The 15,221-nt window shown below is 39.0% G+C and overlaps 1 protein-coding gene across 4 annotated transcripts in view; it reads right to left on the bottom strand.

Annotated features, from left to right (window-relative positions):
- LOC119552583 overlaps positions 1-15,221 on the bottom strand; it is a 47,531-nt gene that overhangs the window by 31,304 nt on the left and 1,006 nt on the right. For 3 of the 4 annotated variants that reach the window (XR_005219721.1, XM_037862215.1, XM_037862214.1), the window contains exon 2: positions 12,392-12,475. Coding sequence is in view for 3 of the 4 variants with exons in the window: in XM_037862215.1 (XP_037718143.1) it covers positions 12,392-12,475 (84 nt within the window). In the remaining variant the exon portion in view is untranslated. Of the gene's footprint in view, positions 1-12,391; positions 12,578-15,221 lie in introns of all 4 variants that reach the window. The other variant, XM_037862217.1, reaches the window with a different exon arrangement.

Genomic DNA, 15,221 nt, shown 5'->3' on the forward strand with positions numbered 1-15,221 from the left:
TTTCAAATTTTTTACAGAACTTGAAAATATATTTGATTTATTTTATAATTTGGTGACTCTTCTCCCAACCTTAAACAGTTTTAATCGCTTCCAACATGAGAGCAAGATAAAACCACTTCAAATAATTACAATGCACAGGCTGGCAGCAGAAATTACAATATGTGAAGCCATCCGAAAAATAAAAAAGAGAGCATCACAATATGAAAATATATGTAGATTCAGAGACCGCAAAGCACACATAAATATGTATAAACAAACAAAACCACAATGGCAAAACAACATTTCACTTAAATTAGAAGCGAAAATGGCGGAAAAATAATTCAGAGGAAGTCCCCGTCTGGGAAGCAGAAACACACGATTTCAGACAATAATATCTGTGTCAGCCGCAACAAAACGGCAACAACAATGGCTAAAAGAGGAGGCATGCCCCCCTGCCACGCCCCACGCCCCACTCAACTCTCAACCCACTTCAACCCTTGGTGGCCAGGTAAATGGCGGCTAAGCGCCAGAACTCAAAAACTTAAATCTCCGTGTAATATTTTTCCATAAAACCCGAGGAGTTGGGAGTTCCTGGCCACATATTTAATGCTGCAAGTTGAACTGCCAAGCGGACGAGGCCAGCAGGTGCTGATAGAACTCATTCGAGTTGCTGGAAAAGTTGCATGGGTGGCAGGATGATGTAGAGTAGGAGCCCGAGCTGGAGGAGCAGGAGCCACTGGAGTAACTGGAGCATGCAAAGCACATCCGAGTGGATGCAATGGGTCTCCGGGGAGCGAACGGAACGGCTATTGCACTGCTGCGACAGGTTTAAAGAGGTCAGCCGGCTGAACAATGCTTAAAACGGACCCAACTGGGCATTCGCTTTTTGGCCAGGAAACGAGAGTCGCTGGAACGGGAGTCACCAGCAAAAGTTGCCCGTTCAACCAATTAGCCAGAGATTATTTCATCGATTTTTGTTAACTCCCCAGGCAAACAAAATTGTCCGGGGGCGTTCAGGATTCCAAATAGCCATCACCGGGAAAAATATAGTATCGTGTTTTCAGTTTAAAACAGTTGAGAACTAGGCATGTTATACAAAAAACAATATTATTATAATAATAAGAATGGTATTTGCAAGATCTTCAGCATTATTATTATATTCAGCTTTATCACTTCTACAACAAACTTTTTTTACTCATTTCTAATTAAATGTTCTTAAGGAGTAAGGATAAGATTAATGATAATATCCAGACTTAAACAATTTTATTTTATTTCTTTTAATTTGGATAAAATTTGTAGTCAAAATAATAGCCAAAATATCAAACACTTAGGATTGCTCTTTATAGAAAAAAACAACATCCATTACCACCATGATTTCTAAATTTTTAATTTTGTAAATATTATTTTTGGGTTATATAACAAAACAAATATAATCTATAAATAACGATAATTATGATTGATTTTTATTTTTTTTGAGGAAAATAAAATTGTTAGAAACCATAAATAGTCCTATAAATCGAATGGAAAGGTACCTGGTTTAAGGTTTATATTTGACCTCTGGATCTTGGCAGGCTGTATTATTATTTTTGTCAGTAGAGAAGATACTTCCAACCTTATCCAACTTTCAAACACATTCTCATTGTCCAGTTGGGGCTATACTTAAATCTATATTTTTCGCTCTGCATATAGGAGACAAAGCCACTTTTGCGTGCGCCCAAGACAAAGACAAAGCCACCGCAGCGGGGACTCGGAATCCAGCATCCAGCTGGGACGCCGCCCGCTGCTCCGACTGGCTTTTGTGCGGTCCAGGATCCACAGGCGCTGCATGTGTGATAAAAAAGGATAAGAGGGAACTTTGGCACGCCCACCCAGCACCAGGACACCAGGACACCATCCGCTGCCGAAGTCAAGACAATATGCTCACGGCTCCATGGATAACTTCGTGGTTTGACAAAGCGACGAGGACGAGGACGTCAGCATGGCATGAAAAATGGCACTTGATAAGGTGCCCGAGGGTGTAGCACTCCCAGGACTAGGAGCATAGACGCAGGACGAAGGAGTCATCCTGCCGAGCAGGAAGTGTGAAGCGGCGTGCATAACAAAATGGAGCAGCAGCCTCCAAGTCTGGCTGTCTGTTTATGCATGGATGTATGTATGTATGTTGGCTGCTGTTTTGGGAGCAGCGAAGTTGCATTTTCGCCCCGCGGGCTGCCATTTGTCGCCCCACGACTTCCTTTAACCCTCTTTTTCCCACTGAGTAAATAGCAAAAGGCGCGTAAGGACCCCCGATCCTTCCTTCTGCCCACTCCTGTGGCTTTTGGCCGTAAGTAAGTGGCTCTTGGTTAGTTCGTTTGCGTTGCCACTTCCGCATCACGAGCGCCGTTGTTGTGGCCATAGAGAATATCTACCTCCTTCTATCGTACTCTAGCCATCGTCTTGTCCCAATTTGGCCACGTTCTGTTTCCCAATTGGCCCAGAGCTGGATAAACAGACAGTGCATTGGTGACCCCTTAATCACCGTAATCAACCTAATGGATAATATCCAGCGGAAGTCGTAATTGTGCAACTGCAACTGTCACTCATAACTGTCAGCGAGCATTACCCAAAAGTCAGCGGAACGAATCTGGAGCAGGGAAAGGAGGTCCTCGAATTTATTGTCATCAATCTGCAAATGGAATGTGCTCCTTTGTCTCGCTGAGGGGATTTTGGTTTGTGCTGTTGAATTAATAAGGGATGCATTCAATAAGAATTTCTTTGAGAGGTTTTATGGGACTTTAGGGATAAGCATACGAAAAGGAAGGCTTACATCCTGTTGTATTGAATTATCTTATGCATTCCTTTATAATTTGTGATTCCCAATTGTAGGTAAGGCAGTGAGTGACTTGAAGTATTTTGCAAAGAACTGAAGACGTTTGCATATAATAATGTTTTTTTAAGAGAGGTTTATATACTATGGAAGTAAAATGATTTAGTAATTTAACAAAGAACTCAAGCCAAAGTTCGAGGCAGCGTTGCATTCAATAAAATTTTGTTTAAGAAGTCTTATGAGACTATCGGCATATAAGAGGAAAGGTAAACTTCCTGCGTATATTTCCCCATTCAAATTCTTGACAGTAAGGTACTTGTAGAAATTTTCCAATGAACTTCAGCCAAAGTTCAGTGCACGCTTGCATTTAATTATATATTCTTTAAGAGGGAGACTTTATGCATGTGAAAGTAAGGTCTTACCACCTGACTTATCTTATATAGCTGCATATAAAATATTTTTAGGTGCTTTTCAAAGAAAGTTCTACGAACTTTAGAACTTAATAATATTTTTAAGACTATCCATTAACCTAACGTATAAAGCTGCGTATATTCTGTAACTTTCAACTTTGCCAATAAGGTATTTTCGGGAATTTTCCAATAAACAACAGGCAAAGTTCGATGCACGACCTTCGGGTGACAAAGTAGCACTGCAATTTGCAACATAATGTCACAATGAAGGCGCCTCGCAGGATGCTCATTGTGTGTGATGGCCTAATCAAGGACAGCTGTCTGGGGCCAGAGGAAGCCATCTGGAGATGGGTGGTCCTGGGCCGTGACTGCACTGCCAATCGCTGCAAATCAGCGCGGAATTACCTCATTGATGGGGCAGCACGAGAAGGGGATTGGCAGTCGAGAAGACTATAGCATGCTTTTCTGGGCCCTCAGCTGCGCACGTTGCAAATTAACTTAATGCTGGATTTTTCTAGGGGGCAGGGCGGGATGCAGCTGGGGGAACAGGACGCATCCTGGTAAGTTTGCTTGTCTGCTTCCGCTTGGCAAAAGTGTCCTTGAGTGCTGCTAATGCCGCTGCAATGGGAAGGAAACGGAAACTGCCGACGAGACAACTCTCACACACACACACTTAACGAAGGGTCTAATGGCTGACTCCTCGCCTCCTTGGCACTTGGCAACTTTTAGCTTGTTAAGTTTTTAATAAAATAAGAGATCCCCCATTTCCCCCGCCAACCCGATTGCCAGCACTTCGAGTGGCTGCACTTCATCTAGACAGAGATAACTTGCCGCATGAAAACATCAACAGCAATTGAAGCACCCATTCCAGTGAGCGGATATTATAAATTTTCAATTTCATATCCTTGCTCTTGGCTTTCGGGATTCCTGGCTTTCAGCCTTTTAGTCGGCGTCTTGGGCTCTTGGGCATTTTCGCAGCGCTCTAATGAGTTTTCCCATGCGCCGAAGCGCTTAAAATGAAAATATGTTTGCTTTGCGGTTCTGCATCCTTCGCAAGCTCTTCAGATACGTTCGAACACTCGAGGTCAATGCTATGTAACATATAATATATAAATCATTTCTTTTAATTTAATAAAATTATATTTTCTTTAGGCCATTAACTTATGGTTCAATATATCCTCTTGTACGAGAATATTGCATTTTCAAAAAGCGCTACTACTTTTTCAACCGCTGCTGTTAGCCCCATACACTGCATTTCGATGTGAGACTCCTGCTCAAGTACTTCGCCACTTTACTTCGTCCTTTTTTTTGTGCGATCTGATGAGAGCGTATCCTTGAGTTCTTTTTTCAGATCCTTTTGTTTTCCCCGCCTCGAAGGATTGGGAAGGTGCTGAGGCATGCCAGAAGCTGGATAAATGCAAAAGGCACTGGCCAGGGATGTGGAGGCGGTGCTGGATTTATGTTCCATTCATTCTGCATATGCTGATTGCTATTTTCCCCACTCTCGTTTTGTTCCCTGTGCTCTTTGTTGCCGCACTTTGCGAATTATGCCATCGATTTTGGTTGCCTTTGCCGATGTTTTCCACAAATGGAAACTTTTGGAAGTGCTCTTCAGGGGGGCCAAATAAAGTTTGCGTACTCGCAGGCCAAGCAACTAATTCTGAACTCAGTTCTGGTTCCATTTTAATAATTGACTTTAAAATGGAACCAGAACTTAATAGTGTTTCCTCAAAAGTATGCACATTGCAATGCATTGTAGCCTGAAATAATATATAACGCAAAATGACAAGAAATAATGTTTTATTAAGAGATAATCATGGGTTAAGAAAAGTGATAAATTGAACAAAACACTTAAACAAGTGAAAATAAATGGAAATAAATGTTCTGATTTAACGACTCGTTTAAAACGTCAAACAATATAAGAGTCAGGGATTTATGATTGACATTTTTTTTAGCTGCCAGCTTAAAGGGAATTTACTGAATTATTGTTTAAAGTTCATATATAAGTTAAACCAAATTCCCCCGAGCTCAAAGAGTTGCATTCCTTTTTTTCCGCTCCTGTAATTTCAATAATGCAAATTGAAAATTGCGGGGATAAAAATTATCATATTGCATTGGCGGGCTTCCGCATTCGCATTTCATTTGCACTCTCCTTAGTTGCGAGCTACGCAAGTTGTATTTAATTTAATTGCGCATAATTTGTATTTTTTACTGTTGACGTGCCGGGTGACTGCATTTGATACAGTAAATGCAGGTGGTGGGTGTGGAATATGAATTACTGGGGAGAAAAAAAAGGAAAATGTCAGGCGCGCAAAAATGTCAACACGACATGCAACAACATGGACCGCAACAACTGAAACTGCAGCAACAATGGGGCAAAATATGCAACTGGTGGGGGGGAGGGGGGATGTGTGCTAGGCAGGTGGGCGTAGAAATGGGGGTGTGGCCCTCTGGTACAAGCCATAGTACATGGTTATACGTAGTACAGTAGTTTGCAGCTGCCGTTGACACAGATTTAAGACACACACACACACACACACACTCCTGCACGCATATGCAAAAATGTGGCCATAAATAAGCGTTGCATACTTTTAAGCATGCATTAAATGAAATTGTGGGCGTGGCAGGTTGCCAGGGTGGGGTCTTTCGACTTTAGTTTCATTTCAAGAGGCGGCTTTTAGACGATCCGAGTGCTGCCCCAAATCGATTTTGGATAGGCTATTAAGGCACATATTGCATGGGCCGCACTCACACACACACACCCACACACTCGAGGGGGCCTATTTGCTGGGGTGGCGCCCACGGCAGGGTTAAGCGAAGTGGGCCACCCCAATCGATGCGACTTATAGGTGGTTAAGTAATTCGGTCGGTGATAATGGTGCAGCATTACCAGGGCTTGCTGGCACGACATTTTCGCAAGTGCAATCGGGAATCTGGAGGGTAATCCTTGTGGGGTGCTTACAAAATTAGTTGGGCGATTAATTGGGATGGGAAAAAAATATACCTTTCCTTAAACATGAAATTTAGTAGAACATGTTTAGCAAAACTTTATAAAATGTGTGTTTAACAAAACTTTATAATATATAAATGGTAAAAAACAATAGTATTGTTTTTATACCCCAAGGTAGTGATCTCTGGAAACCACTATATATTTCTAGGACATATAAAACTATGCGTTCGTTATCTTTTTTTCTCATTTAAAAATTAGTTTATTTCGTATTTATATACCCGTTCTATAACTTAATCATTTAATCAGGTCAAAAAAAATCTAGTTTTTATGGTTGGTGCTCACCAATTATTTCAGTTAGATCCATTAAATCCCTATTTATCTAGAAAACCTCTTAAAATCTTGGAAAGTTAACATTAAAAGTAATTAGACAATTATTAGCCGAGGTTCCAACTGCAATTCCAACATTTTGGCCAGCGTTTAAGGGCAATCAGCAGGGCAAACACAATTTGGCAATGCTGTCCGAGGAGTTTTCCCGGTAGAGCAGTGCCTCATCAGAACCGGCCACCCACTGAGTCCTTCCCTGGGGATCCAACCCCCTCTCCTTCTCAACCTCCCGATGCAGTGCATCTGCATCTGCTGCCACTCGAGGCGTGCGAAAGTTGAATTTTAATTTAAATGTGACCAACTTTATGACTCCGAAATGAGTTCAACAGGAGTGCAAAAGGCTCGAGTCGAGGCAATGATGTTTGCACAAGAGTCCTCTGACCAAGGAAAAATATCAACACACATATTTGCACACACAAGCAACTGGAAACCGGATGCAAATGATGTACTCACACACTCGCAGTCTCCTCCGGCATTACTTTGCATAACGCACATTTCCGCCTGCTGATTTCGATTTAAATGCAGTTGTGCTCTTTTTATTGAATTTCATTTGAAAAAATTTCCGCTATTCAATTGTAAATTCAGTGGAGCTTATTTTATAACCGAATAAATAAATATTTCTGTAGCTGCTTCTGTTTGGGGCTTCGTGTAATCATAAATAAAAGCAAATTGTTTTGTGGCCATAAAAAAAACTCTGGCAGATATCTGCCACAGAAAAACTTGTTTATTTGCAGGACCCTCTGTGTGTTGTTTGTTTTGTGTTTAAAAGAAAATTTCTCTCATTGCCAGTTTGTTGTTTTTCCGCCTCTTCGTGGTGCGTAATGGGGCAGCTGGTGCTGGGGATTTGTGGACGGAGCAGGTCCTGGAGCTTTATTAGAGCCAACTGGCTGCGGAACGTGAACGTGCCGGGGCAATCCGACAGGATATACGTAATAAGGATACGCTCTCGCCATTAACACAACGTCTTTTGAGGCAAATCCTCTGGCAAATAAAAATAAACACATAACACATAAACAGAGGACAAAGGCGGCCAATGGAGCTGGCAAAGACGGCATTTGCGTATGCCAGCCATAATTTATTCCCAAAGGCCAAACAAAATAGAACAACACACACGGATACACGAGGAAAAATATTTTCACTTCCTTACTTGTGATTTTAAGCCTTAATCTTTGAAAAGTCTTAAAACCTTAGGCCTACAATTTTCAGGCAAGCCTTTTTGTGGAATTAAGCTTACACAAAAATAAAACCATGTTGTTCTTTGAAAGACAATAAATCAAAATCAAAAAACATTTCTACATACTCATGTATAGGATTTAAATTGTTGTTAAAATACCTGCAGCACTTAGAAAATATTAATTGAATATGTTAGTGGATTTTAAAGTATTTCTGTGATTTCAAATTTAAATGTATGTTGATCTATTTGTTAATAAATTGTATTATATATAAAAGAAAAATTAATAATCTTTAAATTTAAATATTGCATTTTATTAGTTAAACAAATAAAAACGCATTTTTCAAGGTAACTTTAATATTCTTGTTGGTAACATTTAGGCTTTATATTTTTTTTTGGTTATAGTAAGGCTAAAATCGTACTTAGTTCTTAAATTGTGTAAAAAAAGCATGTATAGAAGACATTTGTTTTTAGTGCACCCAAAACGAGACTCATACTTTGATGGAACAATTAAATTGAAATTGGTAGGCAGCCACACGCGTAGAAAACATCGACAATGAGACGAACGACACGAGAAGGAGTCGTATCCAGAACTCGTTTATGCCACAATAATAATACGAGGACATTTGTATAAATTTGCAATTGCATTTTATTGGCTCGTCCTGTGAGTCATAATATTTGCATATGTGTGCGTTCGGCATACATAATGTGCGTCTTTATGGCTCGTTGCGTATACGCAACGTGGCAAATGGCCAAATCAATGCAATCAGCACGAGAAATTGACCAAATATTGTTGCTAAGACAAAGGCCTCTCGGCTGATCAATACGTTCAATTATAAACAAGATACACATATCTCTATATACATGTGTGTGTGTGTGTGCTAGCAGCTCGACTCCATTTTCATTTTGGCCACAAATGATTTTCCTTCTCCCCATTTGGCAGCCACAAATTATCATCAGCTGGCGAAGCTTTAAAGAAAACTGTTGACAATGCAGAGATAGCAGCGGCACAACAACAATTCCATTGACACACTTTTCCCCATTTCTTCTCCGGCGGAAAAACAAGGGAAAATGTCGACTAGCAAAATCGATGGCCTGAAAAAGCCGGGGCGAGAATAAAGCAAAAATAAAAACCGAAAGCAAAGTCGCAGTAAATCGCACAGAGTTCCCCCATCCTCGAATCTGTGGCAGTTGTACGTGTCATTTGGCTGCAGTTTTATTTGCTTGGCCATAATGCAAGTTTATGTTTATAGCCCTGCTCGGGCTTTCCTGCTATTCTGCTTCCCAGCTGCAGGAGCCCTGACTCTGGCCATTGAAGTTAGCTGATCTTGCACTCGACTAAGCGGAAAACACACAAAACACAAAGCTCGGCGAAAAACAATAAATGGGGCAATGGCTGGGATTTTACCAGAGCGAAGTCCAGCTCACCCTGAAAATCTTTACGGAATATTAGCGAAGTGATTAAGAACAAATTAGTTGAATTTAATAGTTAAACCTATAAGATTCTAAGGAAATACATTTTTTATTTATATTTTAAAGCATATTCTTTACTATTATCAGGTTATGATGCCACAAAGTACCATATAGAAATGTCTGCAATTATAAACTAAATATTAGTGTTAGTGGTTGTGATAAGGATTAAGAATAAATAATTAAAATTTTAATAATTGTATCTTCAGGCTACTAAAATGTAGGTGATAGGATTTTTACAAATGCCTTTTAAGCAGTAAAAAAAAACAATAACATTTCAAAAAAATACAGCCTTATTAATAATATTCAATTTATAATTTATAAATATTAATATTAAAATATTTATATTATTCAATTTATAATTTATAAATATCATTGATCATTATTCAAGATGAATAAGCAACTGAGGGCATGTGCAATACACCCTAATGAACATTTTAAAAATATATTTAACATCATTACTTTATTCTCTATTTTACTATAGCCAAGTCCAAGCTTTCTAAACCATTCAGCCTGATAGAAAATACAGATAATACCCTTTCGCTTCGGGAACTTTCTCCCGCTGACCCTAATCGTTGGCACATGACGTCGCAGCGACTTTCACGATGCTGCAAGCTGTTAAAAATAGATTTTGTTGGCATTTTGCAGGCCAGACCCCAACCAGCAGTACAGTCAGGATCCTGCTCCTGCCCAGACTCCTTTTCCGAAGTCAGGACCTGGTCTTGGGCACGTTTCCCTGGCGCTGCCGAGCAATGAAATGTTCTAATGCCATTTGCAAGTGGAACGGAAGGGAAAATACGGGAGTGGTGGGCATTTTCACAGGCTGGATGTTGGCTTTTCAGCTGGCAGACAGACGGGCGACATTTTTTTTTTTCGGTACGAAATAAAAATGGAAAGTTGGCATAAAAAGTAAACAGCAGATTGTGAGCGGGGAAAGGCGGCTGGAGATAACTAAACGGAAAGCAAAAGCCAATGCTGCAAGAGCGAAGGAAAAGGCCAGTAAATGCAGCTGGAGAATGGGGGGAAGTCCCTAAATCAGGTCAGGGATTTGCTTGCCGAATGCCGAATGCTTCGCCCTGCAGTTTTTCCTGTTTTCCCTATTTTCCTATTTTTTTTTTCCTTTTTGGTGTTGCTTTGTTTCGTTTTCTTTTGGCTTTTTGGCGGCCCTAGGAAAAAGTGAAATTGAAATTACGTATACGCCGCGGTGGTCCCGATGCAAGAATTAATTTAATTACAGCCAGCAGACGGCAAACAACAAATTGAACTGAAAAGCCGGCCAAATGAGTGCGTCACACATTCAAGTCTCTTTATGTTTTGTGTGTCACTGGAGCATTCAGTTGGCAGCTGGCTAAAAGGGGGTTCTGGGTTGGCCAGAAGGGTTGGGCTGCCTTGGGTTGGGTTGTTTGCCCGACAACCGCAAGCTGCATTTTTAATTGCGCACACGTGCGAAGCAGCAGCCCCAGGAAAATTCAAGAGGGGGGGGAGGAGGAAAACTGAGCGGTGAGGGGGAGGGCAGCTGGGAAAGCCGCCCGGAGGATGTGGCAGCTCTACTTGAACTCATTCGGCGTGGAAATTATGGCACGCTCAAGTTGATTTTGACAGGCAGGAGGCGCAAGTATTCCCAGCACAAAACTCAAACTCAAACACAAGCACACACACACACTGCCATACGCATCCTTGAATTCTGGAAAAGTTTTGCGAAAATGTTCGGCACGTTCGGCGGCCTTTGCCTAGACCACAGGGTCCTGATCCTCTCCTGCTGCACAGAAACAAATTTTAGTTAATTTTTTAGGCAATACTAAACTTTAGGCTAAAGGTTAAGGTCCAAAAAATACTCTAAGTATTTTTGAGAGTGTGTCTATGTTTATAAAAATAGTAAGTCAATTGTTACCAAAGTTACTAAGAATATTAAATCTTATTAAAACATATTACATATATTATATTAAATTAACTTTTTTTTCTAAAAGAGTTAATAGGATATTTTTTGCAATAAGAGGTTAAGGTTAAAAGAGTAATTCTTTATAAAAATATCAAAGCACTTGTATTAGATAGATAGATATTAACATTTAAATTGGTAAGAACTAAAATAAAAATAGTATCCCATGTTCAGTATGGTATATCAAAGCGAGACAGTCATTATAATATTTAGTAAGTATAAGATGTAATATCTTAAAAGCTCTAATGTTGGATAAGTTTCTACTTAGAGAAATGTAATTTTCTCCGTGTGGCAATAAGTGTCTAACTTGCAAGTGGCAGGCCAGCAAATGACTGCTGCTCCTGGGCAGGCTCCTAATTGATATGCAATAAACATTGGCCACATTGGAGCGGCAGGCAGAACCCAGAAGACAGGGGACTGAGGACAGAGGGGCAGGCGAATCGATGGAGGAGCTGGATGTTTGACTGACAGACAAAAGCTGGCACAACTCCGACAAGTAAATCCGGGCAGGACTCCATTTTTGCCCGCACTTGCCACTTTCTCAGCTTCTGTTTTGTTTCCTTTCCGACGCTCCCGTTTCCGTTTCCGCTTTCCCCGCCGCCCTTCTTCCCTTTGGCCTGTCAAGCGCTCAAGTTTAATGCGCTTAGTGGCTCCGACTCCATCTGGGTCTTACTCTACTGTCTTACTTTGTTTCCCCGAATGCTACGCCTGTTGGCCATTGTGTAACATTTAACAAAATTGAATTACAATGTATTTTGGTAAATTTAGCAAAAATCGTTGCCTTCTAATTGAGCCTGTGTGGTCGAGGCCCAAAACACTGGAAATGTACGCAACAACAAGCATATTAGACCATAATTAAATGGCCATCTTCAGTGGCTTAAAGTGCTGATAAAGCTGAAAATTGTTTGCAGTTAAATACTTACTAACAATTACTCAATAATCAGTATGTACCTAAATTCGAAAGCACCCTTTTCCAGATTTGCATCGAAAACCTATTTACGTAGATGAAGACTTTGGCAAACAATGGGTTTCAATTAAGATTTCTCTACTACTCATTTACTATGCATTTACATAGACAAATGGACTGCTGAGTGGGTCTAGGACTAACTAAATTGGGATTGAAAGCAATTTAATTCCAATACAAAGTGGTTAATGAATGACTTAAGTAACTTTATATTTGGTATTTCAGTATATATCATTTTCATTATATAAAAGGAATAATATCTGGGGAATTTTATCCGCTTTCCAATATGAATTTGTAAATATAATAGGATCATTTACTTACTCATTTTATCAGACGCAACAACGCTGGCTATTGAATTGGCTGCCTTGGTGTATTGGCTTTGGTTAAAATTTATCACGTATCCGCCTAGTTGCGCATTGTTGGTTAGCACCAAAAAATGGATGAACTTAATAGTAATATAATTCACAGTTTATTTTGAAGTTTGCGTTTCGATTCGCGTTTCGAGTGCTGAATTACACACCAAACAGACAAAACAGGCAAAAATAAAATAGAAATTTGTTATAACAGACAGGACACGCACACACACACACACAGACAAACGCCAGCTGCTGTTTTAGATGTAGTTTGTTTTTGTATTCCCACGCTGGTCCTAGAAATTTGTCGCTGCTTTTGATTGCCATTTAAATGTGCATATTTAATTTGTTTATTTATCAGATGGCAGCAGGCCCTTAAAAGGAGAAAAACACGCAGCTGAAATGCAATTTTGGTTTTAATTTTAATTTATTTATGGCCATTTATTTAAATTCTTCCGAAAATATTTGCCGTAAACCATTTTTATTTGAACGCCATTTGGCTTTTGTTGTGATAATTTATGCAAATTATTTTCGAATTTTCCAAGCCTGCTCTGCTCAATGGGGAAATTCGGCATTTCCCTTTGGCAGCCATTCCAATAATTCATTATTGATTGGCAGAAGTTGTGTGGAATGTATAAACTTCGACTGAACTCGGTTGAATCGACTGAAATTGAATTAAATTTCAATGATAATTCGTGTTGCTTAACTGTAACAACTTTTGAAGCATTGAAATATAATCGAATGGAAAATAACATTTTACCTCAAAGAAATAAGTTATACAATGAGCAATAAGAAGCCAAAAATTTAACACATTTTAAAATCCATAAGTAATTTATCTTTCTATCACATATGAATCATCTGTACTATGTGAGGTAAATAACACTTAAGCAAACCTATTAAATTTTGATCCCTTTGAGAATTTAAATTATTGACTCCTACCCGCATTATAATTCATGCATTGGAATTATCTGCCTTTGAGGTAAAGGATTTTCTCCTCACCCTTTAATATTGTGAACGGAATCCGTATGCAATTAATAAATTGTTGTCTCGTTTCTTGTGGAATTTATGCATCGCAAAATTAATATTAACGCTGGAGCGTGTAATTCCCGTAACGCCGCCAACACAACAATGAGATTAAAACAAAACGGTTGATTAAATTTTCATGACTACAGTTTATTTGTCCACTGTTGCGGCAATATCACTTTTTCACTAGTTAATAACTACTTTTGTCAGGGAGAAAGAAAATGGCAATTAAGGAACAAGTAAGCATGATACGAGCTTCTCGACTTTTAATTATCCTCTTCTCTCTGCCAAACTTTTTAAAACTTTTCCAGAGAAAAAAATGTTCTTTACTTTGTTCCATTATAATTAATGATTTTTCAAGGTTTCAAATCATTTTAAGAACCTTGCTTTTTGTGGTTTAGTTAAAGCAAATTTTAATTATTTGTAATAGAAAAGTTAGATCGGAATTATTAAGGCGTAGTGATAAAGATGAATAGAAGTAAAAATTCAATATATTTTTAATTTTAACTAGTTTTGACATTATAAATTTATTATTTAAAATAATTTACATTTTTATTTTACTCTTAAATATTTAATTACTTTAAAAAAAATTAGAAAAACATTTGTTTTCACATTAATTTACTTCGTCTTTACCCAGTATAAGTTAAAATGTCATTTTAATTAAAACAAAAATGTTCGCTTGAACAACTGCCGATTTGTCAATAAAAATGACAGTAGGAGTAATTATATTAAGGTCGAGTTGCGGCATTCGGGTTGGACACGTTCCGGCGAGCCGGTGCCCAATTTGGGTTTTGTTCAATTTAAAATAATTAAAATGCCGCATATAAGCCTAGGCTCAAATCCTTTTTTGAGTTGCCGAACCTTTTCCAACCGCAAATATTATAATGTGCCCCCGATCCCCAGCCTCCTTCTCATTCCCAAAAATTTTAGAGCACTTGAGCGTTACTAAGCAAGATTTATGAGCCGCCAGAGGGGGCGTGGCATTGGCATTGCCATGGCCTGTGCACTGGTTATTTATTTTTTTGGTATTTGCCAAGGTCTTTTGCTTTGTTTGCCATCTTTTGAGGCCTCCGAGAAGTTTTCAGCTGGCCTTGCTCTTTTCGGGCTATCCCCCCTCTGACCATTTGTTCTCATCTACGGATTGTGGCATTTAAATAATTTAAAACATTTGAACGTTTTGGGGCAATTTGGTTAATGGCCTGTGCCTGCCAAAGGGTTCGAGGTCCTAAGTCCCCAAACGAGCTCGTAAATAACGCCAAGCGAACGATAACGATTGGGCTGTCTCAGCTGCCTAATGTGCACTATCAGATAAATCCGGCACAAGGGATAAACAAGCCTCATGAAAACTTGGCGTAAAGAGTCCAGTAGCTTTAAGGACATGTGACGCAGGTTCTTGCAGCGCTTTTTTATATGGCGCACTAGTTCAAGGACTCGTCCAACTCGCTCCAACCCAATTACGCAAAAAATATACAAGCTCACCCACAAACACATACCGGTACACAGGAAAAATATGAAAATTATTAATTTGGAAATTGGGTAAACTTGTAATTTTTATAATTTGTTTTAATCTTTAGTTAAAAATGTATTTGTGCAATTAATACAATAGTTTCCTATTTTAGTCCTTTGTGAATAATTCTAGCAGCATACAAATAAATATGTTACAATTTTTAAACAATTATATTAGTCTAAAATATCTTTGAAAAATATTTATAACCATGGAACTAATATCTTTTATTATTATTTTTTGGAACACATTTAAATGAAAAATAATTGCA

Source organism: Drosophila subpulchrella, chromosome 3L (genome assembly GCF_014743375.2).
Source record: "Drosophila subpulchrella strain 33 F10 #4 breed RU33 chromosome 3L, RU_Dsub_v1.1 Primary Assembly, whole genome shotgun sequence".
Classification (NCBI taxonomy): domain Eukaryota; kingdom Metazoa; phylum Arthropoda; class Insecta; order Diptera; family Drosophilidae; genus Drosophila; species Drosophila subpulchrella.